At 40.4% G+C, this 27,985-nt stretch overlaps 1 protein-coding gene across 11 annotated transcripts in view; it reads left to right on the forward strand.

The window, feature by feature from the left end:
* Positions 1-27,985, forward strand: part of osbpl8 (oxysterol binding protein-like 8) — an 81,871-nt gene that overhangs the window by 14,666 nt on the left and 39,220 nt on the right. For 4 of the 11 annotated variants that reach the window (XM_034578262.1, XM_034578265.1, XM_034578264.1 and 1 more), the window contains exons 2-4: positions 7,227-7,324; positions 18,886-18,954; positions 27,070-27,106. In XM_034578262.1, the coding sequence (XP_034434153.1) occupies positions 7,280-7,324; positions 18,886-18,954; positions 27,070-27,106 (151 nt within the window). In that variant the 5' untranslated portion in view covers positions 7,227-7,279. Of the gene's footprint in view, positions 1-7,226; positions 7,325-15,751; positions 15,812-18,885; positions 18,955-27,069; positions 27,107-27,985 lie in introns of those variants that run through there. The other 7 variants (XM_034578266.1, XM_034578268.1, XM_034578267.1 and 4 more) reach the window with 5 other exon arrangements.

Raw genomic sequence — 27,985 nt, forward strand, 5'->3', positions numbered from 1 at the left:
AGAGACTGTGACAGCTGACATTAGGAAGCATATTGATGATGTCACAGTCATTAAAATCGTCAGCTCAAGGTCAAACCAGACGCTATTAACTGACAGCAGAGGTTTGGGTGGTACTGAGGATCTGAGATGCTGAATTCAGACATGGGAAAACGAAGGCAGCCCTGAAATCAGCAAGAACGGACCTGTCACGTGGCATCACAGAAGGAATTGAATTATGCAGAGAGAGAAGCAACAGCCACTATGCTGACAGGAGGCACACAGAGCGCTCGTTGAAGGGCATCCAGGCCATCACGGACTACAAAGCCCCAACATAGACTTGTGGCAGGGATGCCTCCCATCCAGATGTGCTGGACAGCTTCAGGGCACAGATTTCAGAAGTTAAATAATGGGACTGCATCACCAGGTTCACCACCAGGCATGTGTCTGTCAACAAGACCCTGTCCGGGTTGACCCCGTTGACAGCAGAAGAACTTTACTAAATCCCAGGCTATGCCAACACATCCTCAATCCTCTCTGGCCCAAACATTCATCCCCACATGCATCAAGTTAAGCACCATCATCTGGGTATCTAAGAAGTCTTCCGTATGTTGTCTGAGTGATTACGGGCCCAGCACACATCTGTCATCATAAAGTGCTTTGCGAGGCTCATCCTGTTGCACATTAAGTCCAGGCTCTCCTCCACACTGGACCTCCTACAGTTTGCTTATTGCTCCAACTCCTCCACTGAAACATCTGCCCTCCACCCATCCATGGAACACCTGGGGAAAAAAAGATTTCATGTTCAAAGATTTTAGTATTAATTGATAGAAGCTCAGCCTGATCCCTGCACTTCCTCACTGGCAGGATGCAGTTAGTCCAGGTCAGCAGCTCTACACCTCTAGCAGCAGCACAATGAGCACTGGCCCTCCCCGGGGCTGAGTAGTCATGCTGCTGACATATGACTGCGCTGCATCATCCAGCTCCTACCACATGACTAGGGTTACTGATGACACAAGGGCCTTATCAGCAACAATGACAAAACAAATTAAAAAGAAGAGGTGGAACTAACAGTACCATGGCGTAAGACCAATGTGCAATCCAGCCATCCTGCTGGAGGTGATAGAGTATAAAGACCTCCTCTGCCAGGCTGTACCGGCTTTTTCACTTAAACTTTGGATACTTTAGCACTCAATAGTCAATGGAAAAACTACTTTATTTTTAACATACTGTTACTATCTATGAAACTGTGCTCTCTCTGCAAGTGGCGGGCTTTAGGGGGCACTTCTTGGTCTCCACCATTTTTGTTCAGACTGTCCTAATAACTACTGGATGGACTGTCACATAATTATGTGGATGTTAATATAATTATAATGTAATTCAGTATCAAATGTCCACCAGCTAAACGTAGATAAAGACATTGTTAAACCTGCTGAAAATCAGCATTTAATATTGTCACTATAAGCAAGTAAACATGCTGAAATGAGCTTTTCTCTCCCAGCATCACTGTCACCAATTACAACCCCACATGCCACTAGCATATAGCTTTAGACTCTTGTTTAGTCATAGTATCTCACCTGCCCTTTTCCCCATAGTTCATCAAGTTCACATCCTAGTGCTCGTCTGTCATCTGAATGAGACTTGTTGAAACTTAGCCTGAGGCTGAAGATTCAGGCGTCTGTGTTGCCTGAGTGTCAACGAACCTGACACCCGGCAATTTATTAGCAAACACAGGTGATATAAGGATTGTTCATGGGTTTGGACATCATATTTTGAAAAGCCAAATTCAAACAAACAGGATTTCAGCATGTATACAAGATCACTTTTATCTAATTTAGATTTAACTCAATACTCTTAGCCCATAACGTCTCTACAAACCATTGCTGCCTCTGGCAAAAACAATCATTTAGCAGCACATCTTTTCCTTTTACAATGAAAACAAAAAACTTTTGTCCTGAGAGGTTCTTGGTGGACATTATCTTGAAACTTTCATCAACACTGAGCAGAGGTGGAGGCGAAGTAGAGGCCTTGCACAGCATTATCAGAGTGGCTGGCAGTCGTCTCGAGGAGTGGTGATGAGAGAGATATTGAATATTTCGACAGAAATATTAAAATTGCGAATTGCCTTTGCAGTGGTTAGGTTTTTGAATCATATTGCCGAAGTGGGGAAAATGTCCGTGACCAGAACGATCCCATATTTTGCCGTTGTCTGTGATTTAGCATTGTAGCTCTGTGCGTGGTAATCATTTTCAAAACACTCAGCATTGATGGGCCACGATAGTTCTTCCTGTCAGGCTTTCAGAGCGCTGCTTCCCCCTTTTGAGAGCAGATAGTAACATCTCTACAATCAGCTTAGGGTCCTGAAATGATTGCTGTCCCTACCTGCCCTTGAGCAGGGCTCCACTGTTAATCTGAAAACAATCAGAATCATAGTGTTTACTGCAGCAGATTGGGGAAAAAACAATAGTGACAAGCTATCCAAACCAGCATTTTCTAAAATGCTTTTATAATCTTCAGACCTGTTTGTTTTGGCAAACCACCCCGCTTTAACTTAGTCTACATGCATTATATTTTATGATATTTGTATTGTAAGCATAATCACAGCAATTTGCCATCATAATGAGGAGTGTAATTGGACTATAATTCCTCTGGAAGGCAATCAAGTCAAATTCATAACCACAGATAAAAAGGTTTGTGTCAACTATATCTTTCTAAAATACTATTAAAGAAGAAAACAAGGTAAACAGTGATTACTTTAAAATAGAACATCCAAAGGGGCAGGGTTTGGCTTAAATAACCCTTGAGTCAGAGGTTGTGTTTTCCAGTGATTTTGTGATTTATTACAGATACAGCCAATGATGCATGTTCATATACCCTGTAATTTATACTCTTGCACTACAGTGGAAATCAATGACTCAAATGAAAACACGTATCATTCTGTTGGATCTCTTTTAAGCGAAATATTACTCAGAGGTTCCCTGTTATCATTTGGCTCAGTGGAAAAACCCTTAAGCCAGTGTTTCCGGCTTTGTTTTGGGGCCACTGCCAAGCCACAAGTTTAGGATTCCCTGTGCGTTTGCCCTCTATCTTTGGCAATGAGTCACAGCACTCAGGTCAGAGACTGTTTTGGCAGGACTAAAACAGATCATGATGTGCCATCTTCTGTGTCTGTCACTGGCTCATCCTTTGTTTATGTAATGAAAACTCCAACACACTTATTATTACAGTTTGTTACAAATACAAAAGAAACCTAAAGTGTGCCATAATATTCAGACATTAAAAGGACAAGATTAACAGGCACAGCTTTGCAGCTCCGGTTACCCGGATACAGCAGTGCTTTGTGCCACAAACATCAGCATTCTAATACTCATAAAGACGATGTTGACATTGATGTGTTGCAGGTATAATGTAACCATTGAACCGTGTTAGTGTAGGTTGCCAGCTTGTTAACATTTCCTAATTAGTTCTTAACACAAGGACAGCTGAGTCAATTGGGGTTTGTAATTACTTGTGCACGCAATTGGTCATACCTGAGTATTAGTTTGTGCTACTATGGGTAATAGAGCAAAAGTGATTAAAGGGATCACCGAGGTGATTAGATTTCATCTTGTGGGGAAGATGAATGTCAACACCAAATTAAATGGTAATCCATCCTGTAGTCATTGAGATATGCCATTTAAATTAGAATAATGGTATATTTTCCTAAGATTAGCTGCGAATAGAGGGCAGCTGAAAGGTTAATGTAAATTTTGTCATAAATATAGAAGTGGTAGTGGAACTGAATGCATATGTTGTACGGCTTCTATAGATTAGTGTGTCAACCAAATGCCAACAATGTCAGTCAATGGCAAATATCTTACTGTAGGCTCAGAGATAAGATCAAGTATTTCATGTGTCCTAGTAGGAAATTCAATCGTCATTGCTGCAGCACACACTATAGAAAAAAAATGCCATAATGTTGCAAGTCTTGATGTGTCGGTTATTTTCCCACCTCAGCCGCTTGGCCGCTGTTTCTGGCTGAGTCATGGTCTGATTGCTAAAGCTGGTTTTGAGAAAGAGTGGAAAGCATCTGTCTTCGGCGTGTCGGGTCCTTGAGTGTTGAGGCAAGATGAAGTGTGTCTGTTGGCTGGAGACAAGAGGCCATTGGAGCACTGGAGTGTTACATTAGTAGAATGACTGATGAGTTGGGGGGGGGGGCTGGCGATCATCTCACTGTCAGGATGTCTGCATGTCCTCTGTCTGATAGGAGGCACTATTTGTCCCTGAAGAGTCTCCTAAAACTGCTTCCTTCCTGCAACCTGTCCTCTAATAGCTTCTTGGCACCTCTCAAGGGAGCTAATATTGGCAAGAGCTGCATACACATACCATAAATGCTAATGCAAATATACCACATACTCGTGGTTTCCACGGTTTCCACAACTCTTTTGTGGAAACTATATTGAATTATTCATTCAGTTGGCAGTTTGCGAGGCACATCAGTCTAAAACGAATGCAGTCTGATCTTACAGTAATAAATCTTGGCTTCTTGACAGTTTTAATGTGCAGTTTGTGTTGAGGTTAGCTAGCCTTAATTAAAGTAACACCTCTGTATAATGTGATACAGTCGGACAGCAGCACGACCTACATCCTCCAGAATGATCATACAGTTGAATCAGTGCCTCTATAGTTCCATTAAAAACATTCGAGATTCGATTTTTTTGCAGAACTGTTATATAAGACAACATTTGATTTACACCTTATTTCTCTGTGATGGTTCTCTGTACAATACAATTCTCATCCTTCTCTTATTTCCTAAAATAACCTGAATCCCTTATACCCCCGTTTCTTTTACAACGAATCTCTGGATTTGATGCTTTGAGGTTGAAACAGGCTTTGAGGCATTTATGGCACTGTTTCAGCGCTCGGATTGACTTTAAATGAGATTGCTCTTTCTTATGATCAAATTACTGGTCCCTGCACAGTGAATAAAAGCAAGCAGGGATAAATTAAATAATCTAATTTCAACCTTTATTTCTCCAGGACAGGGTGACTAAGCCTACTTGCTTTTTTCTAAATCCAAAGCCTTTTACTTGATGCCACGGAGTTGAGGCTTTTATTGGTTGGTACCAAATAAAAATGGTGTGTTCTGGTGCATTTAAATGTGGTTTCATAAGAGGACTGCTGGGACCTTGGTAGAAGTACTCCACTGAGTGCCAGTCTAGCTTGCATATGTTGACCTGGGCCTTAAATTGGTGGAAACAATATTTCACAATACATGCTATGCAAGTTGTGTTTTTGTGTATTTAGAAATGTGTCATCACATAGTTTGTCCTGCAGGACCTGCACAGATTCCGTAGTTCAAAATACTCTCAGCATGGTCTATAACACATGAAGCAGAATATGCATCACAGTGTCAAGTGGTCTTCATGGTAAGTTGTTAATTAGTTTGTGAAATATATCGCTGAAAAGTTAATAAACATAGCCCCGTCATTTTTAATTTTCAGTGTAACTCCAAAACACTTGAGAGAAGAGCTACTGTGGCACAAGTCGAAAGAAAGGTTAACGGCTATTAGAGGAATGTGTCTTAACACAGTGCATCACACCCTGCTGCTAATGGGCCTGCGTAGCTGGTCACTGCCTGAGCTGATCATAAGGTTTTATCTCATAAGTGTATATGCCTGTTATGCAGTGAGGTATTTTTCTTCTAATAATCCTTGGTCACCTCGGGTCATAATACTACTTCATTCTCATGTGGCCTCCTGGGTCCCGCAGCCTCCAATAGGTTGATCAGGTATCGTCTCAGGTGGGGCCACACCGTTTATACCATTGTAATATCCACACAAAACAGCAATCAGCATAAGTGGCTGTCTGCCCTAATCTTGAAAGTGTTTTTAGGACAGTGATGTGTTGGTTCGCAGCTGCTCTACGCAAAAATAACCTCCTTTAGCATCGAGTGTAATTAACAGATGGTCTCACTTGATCGTGAACTTGTGTTGAGGCCTTAGCTGAGAGTTGTATTCCTGTGGCAGATAGTGGGGTTGAGGCTGTATTTTGTTGTGTGCAGTTGCAGTGGCCAAATAGAAGCAAAGGAACTATAGGTAATGAGTGCTGGGTCTGTTCATATGAGGTGGTGAACAGATGCATAGGTGGGGCAGCTGATACCAGCAGATGCACATGTTGCCTTTTGTGTGCCTCATTTGAGTTTCTATCCCTGGTCTTGGGGCCACCTTTTCGCTTTTGGATTGCAGGTTGGTCAGGTCATTTTATTGTAAGTCTCTTGGTTGTATTTGGCCTTCGGTTTTATTTTGTTTTGTTCCAGTATAGCTGCTGACAGACTGTTGACTAACTGGCGAGTCTCAGTGTGCATCAGAAATTCTGTCTATTTTCTTGTAGATTCTTTTCATGCCCACGTGAACTTTTGATCTGACAGATGAGTAAATATACTCAATAGTAAATATGTGTTTCATCCATCCATCCATCCATCCATCCATCCATCCATCCATCCATCCATCCATCCATCCATCCATCAATTTATATGTCCATCAATCCTTCTATATGCAAATCCATTTTTCCATCTGTCCATCCATATGTAAATCCATTTGTCCATCTGTCCATCCTTCTATCCATCCATCATTCCTATTCCTATGAATGCAATATCCTACTAACAGCTTGAGGGATTTTTTTTCAAATTTGTAAAAAAAAAAAACGAAGCTGACGGCAGAGACAAAAAGAGATATTAAAGTATGAATTTTTCAGGACTCTGTTGGGAATGGAGCTGACACTGGCTGATCCTCCGTTCTCCACTGCTTCCCACCTGAAACAGGGTTGTTTATTAAAGCCCTGGAGCTAAAACACCTTTGCCAGGGTGGTAAAAGGAAGTGGGGGATAGTGAACAGGTTTCTGTTTTTGTCATCTTTGCTGTGGCAGAAACGAGCGAAATCCTTCGTTGTGCCTCTGTGCGAACTGTTTTGTTCTGAAATGTGATAGATGAGTAGGCACGACGTTGGATTGGAGTCCAATCTTTCGAGCCTCCCATCCCACATGAGGTGAAAGGGCAGTTTGAAAAATTCAGTGCTTTTCTAGGCAAAAAATATCTGCTGTGAAAACAATTGCAAGGCTTTGAGGATTTCATTTTCAACACATTGTAAACTTTTAACATAAATATAATTGAATGAAATGAAAATAAAAACTATGAAAGATGCATATAAGAACAAATGAGTTGTAATATTGTCCTCTTGTGATAACACGTTGCTTCTCCCTTCTCCCGACAGATATGCAGCTGTCAGAGCGGCGCTGACAGGCCTGACTCTGGTTTAACACGACCATGGAGTCCTCTTCTGATTCCCAGCAGGAGCCTGAGAAAACTTTGGTGAGTCACTGACTTATATACAGTAATACAGTCACACTTGAACATGCTTATAATGATGGTCATTCCAAAACAAGAGTCTAACCTGTTGTTCCAAAAATTAAATCCATTTTTAGGATTAAATTGAAAAAATGTATTCTACTTTCAATGAATGTCAGACCCTTATTACTATTATGTTTCTGTAGGCTCCACCCATTAAAATAAAAAAAATAATTTGAAAAAATAATCATTTGAAAACATAATATTCACTAAAACCTTTATTTCCCAGCCTCTTAAACAGAAACAAACTCCTCCTCCTCCCCCTCGAATATGTCTCCCACCCTGAGTCCTAGCTGTAGGATCTCAGCAGGCACGTCAAAGGCAGTGTTTGAAATGTTGTCATTGTTGTTTTAATTCAAGTAACTGCTGTAGACTGCTTTAGTCTCACTCAGTTTCTCATTATTCAACAGTATTAAATAATAATATTTCATCCGTCACATATCTAGCAAACAACAGCACCATATGAAGCCATAGATGCTCTGGCTTGAAAAGAAGAAGCAGAGAGTTAAAGAGATGCACACATGGGTAAATGTGTTCAGATCAAGCCGGTAATCTTGAATCCACCCACCCTGCCTCATTGCCTCGTCATTGTCCCTAATAATTGGTGGTTTTCACTCAACCTCCATGTATTGTCTCGAGTCAGAAAGGGATCCTGCTTGTTTTTGGCATCAGTGACAGGTTGTTTGCTCCATGAGTGCACTCTCTGAATCTAAATGATTAGATAAAGGTGCTAATATTACTGACCTGCCACAGACCTGTCAGGCCCTTTGTGGCAGACCGTGCGTGTTGTTGCTTGTAATTAAGCTACTGTCAGAGTGTGTGTCAGTTGATAGACAAGCCAGCTACTGTCACTTAGGCTGTGGTAGATTAAAGGTCACAGAGGTGTTTTTTAAAGATGTCCTCTTCCGTAGCAGACACAGTCAACCACAATTCTTGCTCTTTGTTTTGCTCTATGGTGTGAGGTTGTTACATCATCCTGTTTGGTGTTGCAGGTTGACAGTCAATAGGTATATGTTAATATGTTAAACTAAAATGATTAATCAGTTATTAGATCAATGAACCTTCAGTACCTACGGTACTGTAGAAAAACGAGTATCACACAATTTTCCCATTGACTTGTTACTAAAGTTTTCTTCACGTACATGCCTACTAAAGTGACTTTCACAAACATCCACTCTCTAGAACGCACTTTTTCATATCCCAGCATTGTTAGGCTACTTTCGCCCTTTCATTTCACCTCAATCATAATCCACAGTTGCCTTTTTTTCGTAGTGAGCAGGAGGGCAATTATAAAAGCAGATAACTGGGATGATAACGGTGTTCCCGCAGGCCTCCACACACAATGACACACAATTGCATTGAACGGGAGCAGAGCTAAGAGCCCTTCCCTACTTCTTTGAGTCTTGCTCCGAGTGGGAGTAAGTTTTAATAACACTCAATCTCTGTTATTAGTGCAAGCTAATTCCCCCCCCCCCCCCCCGGAGCCTAATTTAGTAGCTGCATAATGAAACTGCTGATGCATAAATCGGCTTGAAGTTGGTTTATTTTTTGTATGCTTTTTTTGGGGCCGGTTGAATTGCATTTGATGAACATGTACCTCTTTGTGACTAAGCAATAAACCTTCTTTGTGGAGGTTGCGGGACAGCGTGTTATCACTTGATTGCAGATTATAAGCGACATGCAGTGCCAGGATAGTGTGAGACTTAGACTGTGCGATGTATTGTGTCGCTGGCATATCCTGCTGTTTGCTGAAAGGGCCCGTTGGTGGAGAGGATGGCTCCCAACCCCGAGATGAAAGACTCTGGGAAGTGCGCCAGGTGTCTGCTGCTTCTCCCCTCACAGTCAGGAGACGCTTCGGGACGGTTTATGGCAGCATGCGCCCCCTACCCCCTCCTTCTCCCCTCCCGTTTCAAACGTCCACCGCCATTCAGTCCCCTGTCATTTGCATTGTACATACTGTAATGAAAGTGCTGGTGACCTGCTGTTCACAATAGGCCGCAGTGAAAAGGCCCATAGACAGCCATTATGCACTCAAACAATGGTTTTTGAGGTGGCTTAAAGGTAAGAAAAGAGGATCTGCAAGATCACTGACTGAGGGGATTTCAGCAGCTAAAATGGATGAGAGGGAAAAGAAATTCATCCAAGATGGCTGTTTGACATTTGTTCCAGAAAAGCTTTGCAGGTGCCAACAGTAAAAGACTTGTTGTGCTAGTTTCCAGAGTGAATGCGAGTCCGGATATTGCTGGGAAAAGATCTGAAATCAGTTTTCTTTCATGGATTTTGAGAAAGAAAAGAATCTTCAAAAGTCATAGCACCAGAACAAGATTTTTTACTGTTCCTATCTGGTGAAGCAACACCGCAGATCAACACCACCAACTCTTCTCTCAACACTGATCAGCCCTCGACAAATGACCAGTGCACTGCATCTTTATCAACCTGACATTCTAATACAGGAATTGAGTTTGCAATACTTTAATAAGTTGAAACTAGTAGAGGATTTTGTCCCAACTGTGCATTTTTTTTACTGCCCATAAATACCACTGCCTGAGCAGGCTAAGATTTCTTTGATAATAAAAATCGACAAATGGTGTAACTCTGTAATGGACTCTTCTCATGCGTGACTCGGTGCTTTCCACCGCTCAATGAATCATCAGTGTGAAAATTACACTGATATGAAAGATTGCAGCGTCTTAGGTTTGCCCAGGTTTGTAGAGTCAAGTTTATTCCATGAACACTTTTTATTTTCAACACGACTTTTTAGCCACGCTAGTAGACTGGCTCGAGGGATGACGCTGTCTATTTGTCACGCCACCACTTTGGTTCAGACCAAAATCTGAGTTGTAATACTTAATAAATAATAACTTTTTTATGAAATTTGATCTTGGTGATCCACCAACATTTCATCTAGCGCCACTCGCAGGTGAGAGTTTTAAAAAAAGTCACAAAATGAACTTGATGTATTGACACAGATTTGCATGTTTGCCAGACTGTGTACGGAGTAGAATCATAGTCATAGCGACAACAACACACAATGTTAACAATTGATGTAATCAATAATAAACATGAATCATTATTAAACCTTTTAATGCCATATACTGACATTTGACATAGTCTAAACTATGCTGGAAATGTGCTTTTACCCAAGAGTACATCATAAAAAAGCAGTGGGAATAAATAAATGCAAGAAACTGACAGTAGCTCTCCACATGCTCTGCTATTAAGAAAGTAATCACTAACTGTCAGAGCTACAGTGAGTACTGGGTCTTTGTTCTTAGACCTACAACACCACACAGTGTGACAGGAATAAGCTGCGGGAGGCTGCAAGAAACCAGAGGTGAGAATTGGCTTCAGGCTGCTCTCAGGGATTGAGTATCTGAGGCGGCATCAACTACTGTACATCAGTGGTCAGTGTCATGATGCTGTTGACAGAGCCGAGCTGACAGCCCAGGCTGATGAGACACAATCTCACCTCTAAAGTGAATGAGTTCGAGTAAACAGGAAAAGCAAGCGTATCCTCCGCGGCTTTGGCTTGGCCTCAGATGTGGGAAAACTGCAAATGAGAGTCTGAAGATATACAAGCTTTTTGAAAAGACTTGACAAAGTGAACTTCAGATGCTGTGGAGCAAGTTGCAGGATGATCTGGATTTATCATAGGTTGGCAGAAATTTGTCCCGTTTTTTCCATTACAGATAAATCCCTCTATTAATCGGGCAAAAGTGGTGGGTGGGCTGTTAATTTGAGGGCTTTAATCAAGACGGTATGGATTATTTTGGCACCTAGGATGTAATGGAAGTTCTATGTGTGTGTTAACTCTTTAGATCCAACCTATTTCAGTGTTGTTCTCTATTATAGGACCCATAGGACCATATTAGACATGCTAAAAAGACATTTAGTTCTCTGTTCTTTGCTGGTGTGAATCGATCCGTGCACAATGAACTAAAAGGCACAGTCACATCCCTTTTGGAGTATATAGTGTCTTTGGATGCTAACATCATGTGTATCAGCACTAGAGCTGCAGTTATGATAAAAGTATATATTTTGCTAAAGAAGTGAGATGAGTGGCAGCCCTCCTCGCAATCATACAGTGCACCATACTATTATTTGGTCCACATGTATGCTAAAGCTATCATACAATGGTACGTGTATGCAGCCCTATATACAAAAGTGTCCACTGAAAGTCATTCAAGCATTCATAAAGACGCTCCATTTATCGTGTCGTATATAGAATCTCATACACTACTTTGGCTTTGGAGCAATATACCTCTTGTTGAGTTTTCCTCTTAGGGATGAAGTGCAGAAAGAACATGGGAAAACTAGGTTATGTGCATAACCCCTGTGTTTTGAGCGTGAGTAACATATCTCACTGTGGAAGCCTAGTTTAGAACAGTGAAGTGGGTGCCATGACATAGAGCTGAAAGCTTAAGCTTAACATTCAGAACCTGAGTTGATTATGTAATATATGAGCAGCGTGTCTTCAAATTATCATAGATTCAAGAATAAACAATCTCGTGAGTATTAATCGTTAATTCCTAGAGTGTGAAATGTTAATAAACAGCAAGCTTATGTCTCGGTTCAGCTACGTTTATTAAATGAAATCCCTAAATTTTGAGGTTACCTAACAGCACCATGTCTTGGCAACAGCATGTTCAGGGTTGTTTCTTCTTCTTTTTTTTTACCAGGGATGTGTCTAATTACTGGGGAGAGTGTCGATGACAGTATTCTGTTTGTTGGATGGTGATGTTTCAGGTGTGTTTTTTTCTGTTTGTGGTGTTTCCTGTCTTTTCTGGCACAGTTAGGTTTAGGCTGAATTAACTTGGAGTAATCTCACACTCTTTCAAGCTGCTGAAAACAAGGCGTTAAAGTCAGCCAAAGTAACGCCACACTGCCAACGTCTCATTTCCTTATTCATAACGCTCCCGTCTGTTTGACTTTTGTGACCAAAACAACAGCGCTTGTCCAGTAGTCCTCAGCCCACTTCACCAATCCTACTGGGTCCAGCTGGTCCTGTTCTGGAACATGGTTTATCTGCTCCTTAAATACTAAGGAGCAGATAGATCATTGCATTTCATTTAAGTTTGACCTATCCTATCATGTTTAGTATTAGCAGTTTTTATATTGTCCAGAAATATTATAAAGACAAATCGTCCACATTGGCAACATCAGCACTCAAGAGTACTTAAAAATAGTGCAGTTAACATTAATTGTTATAAATAAAACATTCTACAGAGGTGGAACACTACTTTGAAACCTGTCATGGTGTCTTATGTAAAACAACATTGACATTCAAACAGATAAAGATAGAATATCACCAGTTCCCCATATGGTAATGAGGATGTGTGACCATACAGTTATTTGTTGGGTCTAAAGCAGAGGAAGTTGTGAATCACTGAGCAAGTGCCCTTTAAATACACCTTTAGAATTGAGGCTCTGCTTCTGTCAACATTACAGTTGCAACATTTGCCCAAGAAAATAAATAATAAACCAAATTTGCCGCAATCACAAGACTTACTGTTCAGGGTTTTTTGTGCTCCTTACACAGTAACTCTCATAGAAGGGTGCTTTGTTTTTCCTTCTTTTAGAAAACACTGTCCAATTCACAGATTGAATCACACAGCAGGAGTTTCCTGCCTGCAGCTGAGCTCTTTAGACTAATTAAAGTGGCCACTGTTCCATTGCAAATAAGTTTTACATTTCTGGCTCTGGCGGAAGTTTGTTTGGTTGATTTGACTATTTTCAAACTCCTTGAAGGGTCATTTTTGCTTTCGCTGACACCTTCCGAGCAGCGATGCGAGGAACAGGCCTTTTTTGTCAAGATGAAAATAATTTCTCAAATCCAACCTCATGACGTGAATCCCGGTCGTCCACCTCAGCGGACTGGATGTAGAGTGAACCATTTCAACTCTTCCTTTGTGGGCTTAAATAAAAATCAAATTTCCTCTCTCAGGACAGAGGCTAAAGTTTCATGCATCACTCCGTCTGTGGAAAAAGTGTCTCCAGAACTTGATACAAATGTCTAGCCTGTGAGCATAAGATTATATTATACTGATCTAACTTAGTTGCTCATGAGCACTATGACAGGAGTGAGTCAAATCCCTCTCAATTGTCCTTATCAGATGTGCCCTTTGATACTACTCTCATATCTGCCTGTTACAAGCTACAGCCAGCAGCATAAAGACTGCAAACGATCAATTCATCAATCGAACTTTATTTGTTTATCATCTCTCATGTAGCTTAGAACTAGTGTACATATTGACATAGTGAAATAAAAAATAAAATAAAAAACTGCTTGCCTTGCTCTGATCCGAGGTAACAAAACCTACCGGTGCTCAAATTAACGTTATAAACCTTTTTTGTTTAGTTCCAAGATTAAATTGGCACATTGTGGTTATATGGGGGATTGTTTGCCATTCTCTTTATTTGTCATGTCTAGTTTTTCACAGTCTCCAATCATGTTTCAAGCAAGCTGGTGACACATTTCATGAGAACTTCAGAAAGTTACTGTCATGTAGTGCCATTTCTCAGAGCAGACCATGCAAACGTTTCATGCTAAATGTGTGTGTGTACTTCGAAAAAATGTTGAATTGAATGTTGACGCATTTTGAAAAGTAAACACAGAACATTTCAATTTTGCCAGAGGAGACTAAATATCTTTGTTGATGACACTCAACTGTTTACCTTAGATTGTTTTTTTTCAGACGTGTTGGTATGTATCCAATAAACAATCACTTATTGGTGTAAATTTCCTTATTATTAGCCGCCAAAAAGGAAACACAGAACAACAATTAAAGCTGAACACATTTACAAAAGTTTTAAAATGATCCGACATCTACAAACTGGAACCTTCCGTGGGTAATCTGGTACAACCATGGGCAACATTTGGGTTTCTTCCACCACTCTGGATCCCAGCCAGATTGGCTTTCTTTTTTTCAACTTGTTCAGCTTCAGCTACAATGTTTATGCTTGATCTGACTTTACTCGAACCCCCCCATCCCCCAATACATCTGCCCTCGTACATTTCTCTCACCTACCCCTCTCACTTCTTCCCCAACTGAATATCAGATTTGTAGAGAAACATTAAAACATTTGATCTTTTTCTATTTTTAGGTGAGGTTATGTTCACAGTTAGCTAACATGCATCCCATACACTCATGCACACACTCTTGTTCTCACTCTGCATTAATTGAAATTGACTGAGTACCATGCTGTGCTACTCGCATCAAATCAAGAGTTTCCTTGGCAAAGACAAAGAGGGTGACTCACTATTTGGAACAGCATCACGCAGAGGCAAGCAAATGCAAATGATTATTGATTTCTGAATGAATTGACATTTGCCATTATTTTTGGCATTAAAAACAAAAGCTTATTCTTGGCCTGGCGGGCTTCTCGTTGACCTGGCAGCCCAGCATGCCGGTAAAACTGTACGGGAAATACTGTACTCCCATTGACAACAATTGGCATCTATCTATAAACCACAGTTGGTTATTGCATCTGTATTAATGACTCCTAAATATGTGGATACTGTATGGTCATTATTATTTGGTGTTGTATCCTTAAATGAACCTCGCTCTGTGTGTGGTAAGCAGTTAAGCAGGTAAATGGAAACAGCAGCAGAGGAGAATGCATTAAAGCTTACGTTATTGGGCCCATAATAAGGTCGTAGGGCGACTGCGTCATGCATGCTTCCTCCTCTGGGGTGATTTTCCATGATGGCTGTGGAGATGGGCTTGGTGGCTTTGGTTTATTGGTGCAGAAGGGCCTCAGTCAACACGAGCACGAGGAAGAGCTTTGTGGTTATAGTAGCTGTGCTCCAGGGTACACACACAGCTCTGAATTGCACTAATAACCGGTCCAGTACACTAGATTTTGATTGTGGCGCTGGGTTCAACTCTCTCTACAACAGCGACAACAATCTTCTTTGTTTTTGGGGTTGTGTGGTCTTCTGGTGGTCTGTGTGTCAGATGATATTTGCCTGACAAACATGATGAAAAGAGTTTTGTTGTAGTCAAAATGCCTGATAGAGGGTTCAGAAAGATAAAAAAGGAATTGAAGGAATAGGATGGATGGACCGAGTACTTTGAGGCCAGATAAAAGCTGCATGGGAAGGATAAACAAATTTCAGTCATGGAACAAATTAGAGTTGGACAACAAGAAAATTACGCAGGGCTCAGAATGATTAGATGAGAGAAAAAGATCAGGAATGACAGGAAACAGCGCTCAAGAGCGAGAGAAAGAGAGAGAGAGAGAGAGAGAGAGAGAGAGAGAGATGTTTGAATTCTCTCGCATGCTTGTTCTCTCTGCCTTTTCTCCTCCCTTCACTGTTTCGTGTGTGTGTGTGTGTGCGAGTCTGGGAAAGAGACAGGGCTGAGCTCAGTGGCTTGTCGTACCAGGTTTAGTTTGACAAAGACGCAGCAGCAGCGACAAGCTCACCTCCTTCGAACCGAGTGACACACGGTACGCATTTCCTCTTTTTCTTTTCTTGTATGTGAACATTGTCCTTTAAACTGTCAGTACAGGAAGCAGGGGTGGGTGGATCAGCCTGAGCTAGTGTACACAAATTCAAAGCCTGTGTCATTCAGTCTTACAGAATAATTTGTTGCCATCACCGTTAGTTTTTTAAGCTTTAGACTTGGTGATATGCTTCCATTCTTGAGTCTACGGTGTTGTTTCCACTCCAGCTTGTTATTTGCTCAGTGTGTCATCCCTGAATGAAGGCTGAACACTCACTGCCACGCTTTGCTCAAGTGCTACGTGTACAGCTAACACAGATCATGCTGTTTCTGTTAGTACAGAGAGTTGGACGGCAAAATATTTGTCCTCGTGCAAATACGGAGGGCTGCTGCAGGCAGATACCCAAAGCATGGATCTAATCGAGCTTAATGGCAGAGAGGGGAAGTCTGTCTCTGGTTGCCTGCCACTGAGGAAGTAGCCGAGTCCAGTACACTGTAGAAACATGATAGCTCCTTAATGCAACACTCTCAAGTACCAATTGAAACCCCAATGGGGCTCACAACAAAAACTAAATGAAATGCTTTTATTTTTATGTGGCAATCCTAACCCCACACAAATTAACAGCCAATATGGCTCTCAGTTTTCCTAATTGCCACCTAAATGTCTGTCCAGGGCTTATTTGAATAAGGGGAGATGAACCAGGACGTGAACAGCAGTTATCGAGGAATGGTCATGTTTTTTGTTGTTGTCATGTGGCCCCTTCCACCACCACCTCAGAGGCTCTGCAGGAGTCTTGGCTGCAGCTCAGAGGTGCAGGCAGTGGGGCTGAATTGAGTCTAATCAGATTTATAGTACCAGCTGAAGCCTGTGTTCATTCATTCTGAACAGCTGCTGGAGTCTGGAGAGGGCCTTAATGCTGCCTCCTCCAACAGGACGGGGAATCATTTTTTGAAAAAGCATTCAGCAACAGCCTTATGGGACTTTTCAGTTTCGACCACTAAAACACTACATGTCCTGCATCCATTATGTTACTTAAGTTGTATGATACATACAAGTTAATAATTTGTAAGGGTATCTTATATATTTATTATTCAATTTGTGTTCTATTATTGCATTATTGTTATTATTATAATAAGTGATGGAATTCTAATAATATGACACTGAATGTTAGATGAACCTATATCAGTGCATGGTATTGCATCTTTGTGCATGTGTGTTTATTAACTAGTTATTTAAATCACTGACAATGACTGTTATTTGTTTGTTAGCGCGTACAGTATGTGGTCGAATCATATCTATTTACTATTTTTCTGCAGTTTTCTGTTGCTTACATGAGAAGCTAACATCCAGGCCGTTCCTTATCCTGCAAAGGTTAGATCAGCTCAAGAAAACTGTCCTCATTCAGGCCCACACAGTCCCAATATTTCTGATACTATTATTAATATTATACTGTTTCTAGGCTCTGAGAATGACAAAGAAAACCTTAAGACATCATCTGACCTCATTATTTATTAGTATTGTTACCACCCCTTCCTTTTAAGAGCAGTTAACCTGTCTCCTCTATGCTGTCCCTGAACCCTGAGCCCTCCCGCAGTGATGAAACTGAGACTTCTCTCTGCGTGAGGGCCACAGACCCACCCAGCGCACCCCCAGCTCTGTTTGTTGAAATGCTACCGTCTAATGAAATGCTGTCCGTGTGAGGTCAAGTGTCCCCCTTCTCAAGTCCCTGCTTCTTTCTCATGTAACATAAAACGTGGACAAGATGTGATTGTGCAAGATGCTGTAGAGCCTATAAACAACAGCAGGCATCTGTCTTTTCAATGGAAAAACAGGATGAAAACCCCAAATCTCTTTGGATTGCTCTTGTTTGCCTACGTGTCCAAATTTGCTCTGCTCCTGTGAATTATCTCTTCATGGATTTCCTGCCTGACCTTACAAGGCTACTGATTTCCTCACTGTCTTCCTCCAGCTTTTTATTGTGGATTTAAACTCTGATTTCAGACATTTATCCGGAAAGTGTTTCTTTCAGAATCGCGGGGCTACCTTGTCTCCACAGTCCTCATCAAACAGATACCGCACACATCTTGTGGTGTTTCCAAGAATACTCACGATTGTAGTTCCGTACCAGAAAATGTACCTCTCCCAGGGTTTAGATTGTAGACATTGTCTTTGATGGATTGTCACGTAGTAACAATGAATCACTAAAGTACTGTCTACTGAAAGCCTCATTATTACTTAGAACAGCTTGTTATTGTCTTTTCATGTCGAAAGCACTACTTTAAAAACCATTAGCTGTCAAGTTGAAGTTTATCGTAAGGATAGTCTGGTACATGTTGTTCTCAGTGGACAGCATTTTTCAGTTGTGGTTAAGTCATGAAAAACATCAGATAGGGAAAGTTCCTTTAAAGTCTACAGCTGCATTTAGCACGTTCCTCATCTGTCGATCACAAAATCTTTTCTCATTTAACATCCATTGTCCATGGTGATCAAAGCAGGAACCTGTTGATGACTTGTTTTTCGATGTTTTATGTAACCAACAAATCGAAAATATAATCAGCAGTCTAATCAACAATGAAAACAGCCATTAGTTGCAGCTCTACTTTCAGGCAGCAAACAGAATCAATACAGGGACCAACATTACAACACTAATTCAATGCATCACACTAATCAACATGAGCAGTGTTTGGGTTCAAAGTCAGCCAATAGCAAACTGTTTCAACTCCTCGATGATGGCGCCCTGTTCTCTACACTTGCTGCAGGCAGAGTTTTGTGAGAAGCTCCACTGACTTAACTACTTTCAGGCCTTTGTTTCCCAGCAGCTATTGCACATTCATCATATTCTGCCCACATCTTTATCTGTGTTTATTTGAATCTTAGGCCAGACCAGAGGAAATATCTGCAATAGCTTGTTGAAGGTTTTAGAACATGTTTTATTTATGGGCATGGTTACGAAGTGCAGAAGTGATCGAACAGTTGACAGGTCAGTCCTGCACAGTGTCACAGTGATTTCAACAGGGACCAGGAAGGAAGTGTGAACTGCAAGTCCTCACCTGCTTTGCATCTGTCTTTCTACACAGGAGACACAGAAACCTGAAAACGATAAAACACATCTTAAAATATATTGTCTCCTCTACCTTCCTGCCAAGGTTTGAAATCCACAATTACTTTGTGTCTCGCAGTAAATAGAATTTGTTTCCTTGGCTTAAGTATGACTTTGGACAGTATCTTGGCAAATGGAGTCCGCCCTACAGTCAAAGTCTCTGGGGCATCTTATTTATGGTGTCCATTGCAACTCCGGTCTAGTTGTAAATCTGCCACCATATGGACAGCAGCCTATGATCTATACCACACACTGTATCTCCCTCCCTGCCCGGAGTCAGGCTGTGGACACTATGGACCCGCCCTGTGATGACAGATGTGTCCCTTCTTTGATGGATAAAACCACTCTGACACTCCTGCATGCTGCCATCGACTCGGTTTTCACACCCTGCTTACTCTGCAGAGGAGGATGCTTGGGGTTTAGTGAAAGCTGTGTTATGGTGTTTTGACACATATGGTAGAAATGGCTACAGAATGTAATGTTGTGCAGAGGAGGGTTGCTCTATTTCATACCTTGGGCAGTCTCTGAAAACACACAAAGCTCTATTGTTAATATGGAAGGTATTAAGACCAAACAGAATCCCATTTTTGTCTCCTTCTGTTTCTATTTATCCAGCTCACTATTTTATCTGCAACATTTAGTTTAACTTTGTATTTTGAAGCTATTTTTCATCAGGAGAGCAATCTGCTCAACCTTTCAGCAGGGATTGCGTTCTGTCCACTTGCATTCTGTCATATGTTGAAGTTTTCATGCTCCATGTGGCAGGGTTGACTTTGAAGAGAGGCTGCAAAGGGCTGAACTGCATACAGCCATTTGTCAAGTGTTTTTTCCCCCCTCTCTCTGTGAGTACAGCCTCTAGAAAAGATATAAATAAGCAAGATTCATCATCTGTGCCCTGCGCATTCAGTATTTAAATGAGGGAAGGCAGTGGTATTAGATGAGGTGACCTACCGGGTGTAGCAGGATATTCACTATGCTGATGCATTAAGACTGACATGGTTAAATGATGTAAAACTGCCTACATCAAATATTCAGTGTCAAAACTCTTATATTTGATACCTTATTTTCAAAAGTATTTTTGTGTTTATCCATACAAAAGGAGTCATTGCTCTTGTTATGACATTAGCATTCGCTGAAGTCATTGTTGTCCTCTCCTTTGTTGTCCCAATTCCAGCGGATGTTTGAACATGATCTCAGGAGACTGCATCCTATTTCACATCCACTAATGCAGTCATTTGTGATCATTCTCCTGTTCAGAGAAGTAGTTAATTTCTATTTACCATATGAGCATCCGAACCAAGGAACCTTTAATTGTGATATCCAATCCAAGTCCTAGCTTGTACTGTATTAGGTTTCTTTATTAAGCCAGACTCAGACAGGGCACAGAGGTTAAAATAAGATACCGTCATATGATATGGGCTTCCTGGAAACTACAAAATAGATGTTTTCAGTTTATTTACAAGCTGTGTGTTTGAGTCATTGTAGGTGTTGATATAGAATTTTATCTATTTGAAAGGTTCAAAACACATTGGATGGATTTACCCCTCTGAATCCCATTGCTACTTCAGTATAGAGGTTATACAGTTTATAACCTCTCACATGTATCACATATGCAGCAGTCAATAGCCTCAGAAATTATAAAGCTCTTTACCAGGCTTTGTAAACACTGCTGATTAATCCATTGTTACAGCAGCGGCTGTAAGAACCTTCATTATAGTGTGTGGTGGTGGGCGGGAGGCTTTTCTTATTAACCTAAGTGCATTCACTTCTATGGCACAAGCCCAAAAACAATATCAACTATTTACATGAACATGTCGAGTCAGTGTTGTTATCAGCTATTTAACTTTGAGGAGTTCAAAGACATTTTTGTAAGACACAGGGAAATGTCCATCGTTTTACTCCAGAGGGGATATCGTCATTACCACAGCAAAGAGTGGGACATAGAAAGAATGACTGAATATTATAGATGAATATTTTCATTACATTGCCTGAATGGTCACGTTTTGAATGTAGATAATTATATCTTTGTTTAAAGGTGCTGTAATCAATACTGTTTGATAACAACAGGAATAAATGACCCAGCAGTTGGTTCAGTTTCACAGTTTGAATGTGTCTTTCAGCTTATTGTTTTGGTCTTGAACAATTTTACGTGATTTCAAATGATAAGTCACTGTTTGATTGTATCAATACTGTGTTAACAGCTTTTTTGTTGCTGAACAACAAACAGATTTAAGTTAAAGCTGCACAAACTGATATAGTTATGCCAGACTTTGTTGGCTTAATTAAATCATTGATCACATATATCAGAATAACCTCTCTAATGCGAGAGATTAGTTTGCCAAACCTCCCTTTGGCGATGTATCTGATGTCAGATGGTATTGTTGATGATGATCGTACTCTCTTGAATGAGGGACGAATCTGTCCACTATTTTATGTAAATTTGATTTTAGAGAAATTGATTTACCTTTATGTATTGATGATTTGTCTTGCAGACAGATTAAATTCTGGGGGTACCTCGCCCCGAGGATGATTTATGTTTATTTGCTACCTGCATCTAATTTTAAGACAAATGACATCCATGAATTTACTGTCATAATGTGATCTCAACAAATAGCTGCCAGTGATGACTCAGCTGTTCATCAGCAGTCTAGCACCTAGACAGACGTTGCTCTCCTCTTCTCTGAGTCTCTTTTTCTTTCCGTAGTCTTTCCTTTATCCTTTTTTAGTCTCCTTTTTCCGTATCAAAATGTATTCATGACCTACACTATCTTGCTCACAGTCTGTGGTGGGGGATTTGTTAGAAGCTAGAAGGATCTTAAATACAGAGAACAGTCAATTCAGTATTTCAACAGCATTTTTGTTTTGCCTTCATGGCATAGTTTTTTTATTCCAAGCTGAATAAATGGGAAAATGTGCCCTTCAGATAAAGAATAAGGGGGAAAAAACGATGTTGTTATTATATCTTCTTTCCCTGCTGCTATAAAGAAACTGGGTCAGAAATCTGCTGCAAGTGATGTTTAAATGTTATGTAATATGTCATGGCATTTTATTCTGTGTAAGCACTCTTCATCTTTTTAGGGGCAGAGAGAGTGTGCTTTGTTTAAGGCTGTGTTTCCTGTTTAGGTTTGGAGGCTCTGGAGGAGATGTGGAGAATATAATATACGGAGATTGTAGTTTAGCCATCAATGTTATTGATCATGAACTTTGATGCAATATCATTTTTGTTCTAAAATATATTTTCTTCTATCACGTTTGAGTTTCACACTCGACAGCTCAGGGGCAGGTGACACCAAAGCTGCAGAATTTTTCAACAAGTCTGTTTATATTATTAATACAATCACTTTTATCAGCTCTTACAAGCCTTGGTTACAGGTGATCCACAAATTTGTATCTCACACAAATAAGAAACTGGGATGGAGAGTCCAAAGTGGAAGAAGTTGTAGATTGTTTACAAAGCTTTCTAGGATTCAGGATGCATGTTTCCAGTGTTATAATTGCTAATATATGGACATCTTCTTTCTTTTGAAATAAACTCACTGGAAAAACATAAAATTGCTGTTTGGAGATTAAATTGTAATGCCCATCCTTGCATTGCGTAACTTCTAAATCCCTAAGGCCACCTTTGATAGATACATGCCCTGACAGTTAGCATGATATTCAAGCAACTATCAGTGATGATGCTAAACATGGCTACACACAAAGTCAGCTGCACAGGTAGAGCGCAATTAGCTGTTTGTATTTGAAACGTGAGTATGAATGAAATATACAAGACACTGGACATGTGATATGCCACATCAATACAAAAACCCCAGAAGTGACTGAAGTGTAAACATTAGGAGCTTCACTTCTGATAAACTGTGACAATACAGGATTTAATCAATGTTAGTCATCTGCCATACAGGATCTTGAAAGGAGTCTGTGCACCTGTTAGTTTTTTTCTCCTTATAATTATAATCATAACAACGTGACACATTTGCCACCCAAATAATTCAGTCCGCTCCTCTAAAAGCTGCTGTCGCCTCCCTCTCTGAAACTCTAATGTCAAACACGGAGCCTGACAAGCGTCAACATTCATTAAACAGCCATCAACACACTGTAACTGGGTGGAATGTCGTACCTTCAAACTGTTTATTCCTGCAGTTTCGCTCCAAACTTATCTTCAGCCCTAATAAAATCCACTGCTTTGCCCAATTTGCTGTGGAGCTTTATTTATACACTTAAAGCCATCAGGCATGTATGCTTGTTGAGATAGTGAGCATTTTTCTTTTTTATTACTTTTGCAATTTGTACAGTTTTAGGCACAAAAACAACTTCATAGAACAACTTAGGTTATTTTCAGCCCCTGATGTCATGACAACGTCTATTCCTTGTTTTGCACCGTCCTGTTTTATTTGATCTCCTCTCTCACCTTGATGAGATAGGTTGATGGCTGCAGTTGATGTCTTTGCTATAAAACTGTTTGACATTGTGACATTGCAAGCTAACTAGCAGGCAATTAGCAAGGGTTTTCCCCTTTATTTAATATATCTTTATTGAATTGATGGTGTTCAATCCTTAGAATATAATGTCCAGGTAATATTCTACTCAGGAACAATATCGTTCTGAAATATTATGACAAAAGCACAAATATTGATGGCAAAGTTACTATTTGTATAAGGAAAATATGAATCTTCCACAAACCACCTTCCTCAAATAAAACAATACACAGCTTTCTGCCTTCGCTTTACGTGTATGATTCAGACATAACATTAAATATTTAGGTTTTAGTTAAGAGCATCTCCTCCTCTGTCCTTGTATATCATCTCATCAACATGCTGTGGTCTGTAAGCCAAATTATAGGCAGACAAAAGGACCAAACTCAGCACAATGTCACCTTATCTTAAAATATATGTGTTTCCCCGTGAAGAACAGGACAGCCACACTACACCTTGAAATAAAGGTGACACTGTTTTTGTTTTCTTATTGTAAACCCATAGAAGTTGTGTCGTGTCCATGCGATGATGCACAATTATACATTTCATTCATACTTCAAAGTTGCTTAAAATAAATATTAAGACTTTTCCTCTGTTGCCGTAAAACAGATCTTTCCTGAGCTAGAGAGGAAATGTAATAATTTGCGTCCTTACTGAGAGTCTGTTTGCTTTGAGTCAAATCATCTGACTTTGCCTTCATCAGACACAGCAGGCTCAGGTTTGCTCATTATTGCAGAAATACCTGCTGACACCAGCCTGGTTTTCTGTGTTTTCAGTCGATCGTGACTGTCAAACATGCAAATGTGTGATCACGTTCACTAACATCCTGGTCCCACTGATTACTCCTTTACCTTAGATCTGCTGCAGGGTTCAGTCTTAAATGGAAACACTGCCTCATTGAGCCTTTGCTGGGGACATTATGTAAGGGACCATCTGAAACCTGGATTGTGTCACCAGCTATTTCGTCTACAGCCTTTAAAAACCTTTCTAGTTTGCTTTGCCAACAATTATCACAGATGTAACATGAAACTTTTCCTCATGGTTAAAAACATTTTAGATCTATTTTGCACTTTGTTCAACTGAGTACCTACACCTATACACCTGTTCAAAATATCAATTAATTCTACACTGGCAATCTTCATATTCTTACAGAGGATTTTATAGACGTAAAAGACATGTAGCAAGTTTCAATCATGTAAGTCTACTTGACAGAAGCTTTCATAGAAGGTTGGTGCACACTCGTGGACATGCTCATAAGATTAGTTGACTTGGAATTTTGGAAGAAAAAATCTCACGATAAAAGATTTGTTGTTTTCTCAAATAAGCGTTTTGATGTGTTACACTTCATGGTAACTTGCTTATTAAAGCAGTAAAGCAGTAATCAGAGACAAAAAAATGAAACAGTACCATCACTTAAAAGTTTGTGAAATGTACGAATGAGTCAAACTCTCGCCAGTAGAATAGATCTACCGCCCCCCCCCACTTCAAGAGTCCAGCCTCCGTTGACTAGTGAGCAACGGAGTTAATAGTCAGGAAAGCTTTTCACATGCTAAATATAGGCCTGTCACATGTAGCGATCCAGCTGTGTGCTCCCATTACATTCTACCCCCCCAAAAAACTCTCACAATTCACAATTTATATTATTTGACAGTGACACTTTTCACAGCCCCTCACTTTGTCTCACTGTCAGTCCTGTTCCCAGCCCACACCCTCATCTGCATATTTAATCAGTGCTAATGATCAGCGAGGGCTTTTATAAAGAGCCTGGAACACACACGTCCCATTATAGTGCGTCAGTCGAGGAAACTAGTGACAGTTGCCAAACTTTTCATGTCAGACAAAGAATATGATTGAGAAAAAGGTGGCTTATTTTGGAATTTGACTCGGACAGGAATCATGGACGGCAGCATTATGGTAAAGGTGGGAAAACCAGATGTGTAGATAAAAGATTATTGATTTGAATAAAGGTGGAGCTGTCTAGGAATCCACACAGGCCTCCTGTCGCCAGTTCCTCTAACCTCCATGCCCCTGTGATTGTAGGTCAGGGTTTTGCCGTCGACAGGGAGTGACCAAAGTGTAAATATGCTCTCCCTCTACGAGACAATGGGCTGAGCCAAGATTAAATTAGAAAGCCCCTCTGTTGATGCCTTCCCACAAAGCCTTGTTTATCGACCTCTGACGTTCAGTGACAGTTTCTTAATCCGTTCGCCTTATTGTTGTAAGCAGCTCTCACTGTTGTCTATCCTCTCAGCCAGTGGCTTGGGCAGTTCTAACCAATCACAACTTAGCATTTTGACCCCCCCTCCTTCCTGATTAACTGTGCAATATCCAATCACTGGCATTGTTTTGTTTGTCTTAGTCCTCACTGACTGGCTCGTGCATCTTGAAAGCGGGAATTAGGGGATCCTTCCTCGTTTCTGGGTATAACTGTGACGTCAGATTTCTACCTTATCCACTGCGGCCTTATACAATGCTGTTATGTGTAAATTAGGATCTTGTTAAAGAGTCTCATGCAGAGTCAAGTATCTAGTGAAAGATGGGTAGATAAGCAACATGTTGCAGTGCGTTGACAGTTTCCTTGTCTGAGTTATGGTTTTGGTTATGACTGAAAACTAAGACACTTTATTATTTGCGAATTTAACATATCTTAACCCTAATAATTTTCAGCTTTGGGTTTTTAGCCACGCTAGCAACATGATTCTAGGAATGGCAATGTTGATCAATGAGTCTCGACTACACTGAAACTGTGATCCTGCTCATATCACCATTTAAACATCAGTATTTTAACATTGTCATTATGAGCATGTTAGCATGCTGATGGTAGCATTTAGCTACACGCACCACAATGTGTAAATACAGCCTCACAGAGCTGTCAGCATGGCTTCAGATGTCATTTGCAATTAATAGGCAGAATCAAATGAAGTTTCCCTCTCAAGTTAATCTTCAAATTGTTTGTGATTAAACTAGAGTTTGAAACAGTTTTTACATTAATAAAGTCATTTGACTAAAAACTTAATATATTGTAATAATTGTTAAATGGTTTCAGTGAGTTGTCAATATAAATACTCAACATGTTGTGGTTCCAGTCCATCAAATGTGATTTATTTAATGATTTCTCGCTCATAAATGATGTAATTTTTGCTGCTGTTTGAATCGCACAAGGAAATTCATTTAATTTGAATGCTGGTTGCCATACAAAAGTGAAAATACTGAAAAAGACCAAGATATTTACCCAGCTTTAGTTGTTACGAATTGAAGTAGCAGTAACCGTGTTGTCAGGCTGGCTGTTACAAGTAAACTAGTATAATACATGAGTGTCCTGTGTGGTAATGGCAGTTTATTTATTCCTCTTGTTTATTTATGAATTTATCTCTCATACTGCCCCAATCTGTTTTCATGTTTGTGTTAAGCTGTGTCCACCGTTAACATTTTGGTTGAACTAATGTATGTTGTTTTTTTTCCTTTTGTTTTCTGTCTCTCGTCTCCTCTTTTTTCTTTTATCATTTGTTGTCGTCCTGTATGGCTGCGGCTTCTCCCCCTGCTGATGCTGTTGCTGCTCACTATCGCCAACCCACGCTGCACGCAAACCAACCACTGCCAACATCCGGTCAACATCTGGTCAACCCATGATGGACGTTTCTCCCTCTTGTGCTTTTCTTTTTTCTGTCTCCACGCTTTCCCCCTGCTAGCACCATGCAGAGTTGAGAGAGCCCCATGCCACCTCCGGTAAGCCAGTGACCTTTCAGACGAAGGGCAGTGCACAGGGGAAGGGCCAGGGCTCGTATTTAGGGGCCAATTGAACATGAGGGAGTGTGAGTGTGAGTGTGAGTGTGAGTGTGAGTGTGAGTGTGAGTGTGAGTGTGAGTGTGAGTGTCTTTTTCAGGTAGTGCAAAAAGTAAACAGTAATGCACTCATTAATAAACCACTAACTGCAGTTTGTCACGGAGCACGTTTTTTTGCAGTTTCCTTGACACTGACTTTGTTCAGTGCTTTTAAAAAAAAATCTGTAGCGCTTCTGCCTCCAAATTTAGTAACTTCTCTTTGTGGGCATGGTGTTAAAGACATTGTGAAAAAAGAGGTGCCTTTTTGGACGTCAGTGCAGATACAAAGCAGAAAACTGTGTAAAACTCTGTCTTAAAAGTTCCCACACATTTATTTGTGACACTTAATTCAAAGTTTGAACTTTAACCCTGTTTTTACACCTGAATCAGAATTTTTCTACAAATACACATTTTTTTAACACACGTTTAAACTCCTCATTTTTGATTTATTTTACAGGTGTTTTATGTTGTGCTTTTGGCATCATATAAGCATTGTATAGATATATATTGAACCTCAAAATTATAACAGAATAATTATTGCCATGGGTTTATTGCCCTGCAGGCCTACATGACGTGTGCAAAGCTTCATTCACAAACCCAAAACGACTTACCTGCTATACACACACTGCTGTCTGATAAAATGAATGGATGCTGACAGGGCTGGATTATCTGATGGATTATCTTCTGGATTATAATATATATTGTGTGTGTGTGTGTGTGTGTGTGTGTGTGTGTGTGTGTGTGTGTGTGTGTGTGTGTGTGTGTGTGTGTGTGTGTGTGTGTG

Source organism: Hippoglossus hippoglossus, chromosome 23 (genome assembly GCF_009819705.1).
Source record: "Hippoglossus hippoglossus isolate fHipHip1 chromosome 23, fHipHip1.pri, whole genome shotgun sequence".
NCBI lineage: Eukaryota > Metazoa > Chordata > Actinopteri > Pleuronectiformes > Pleuronectidae > Hippoglossus > Hippoglossus hippoglossus.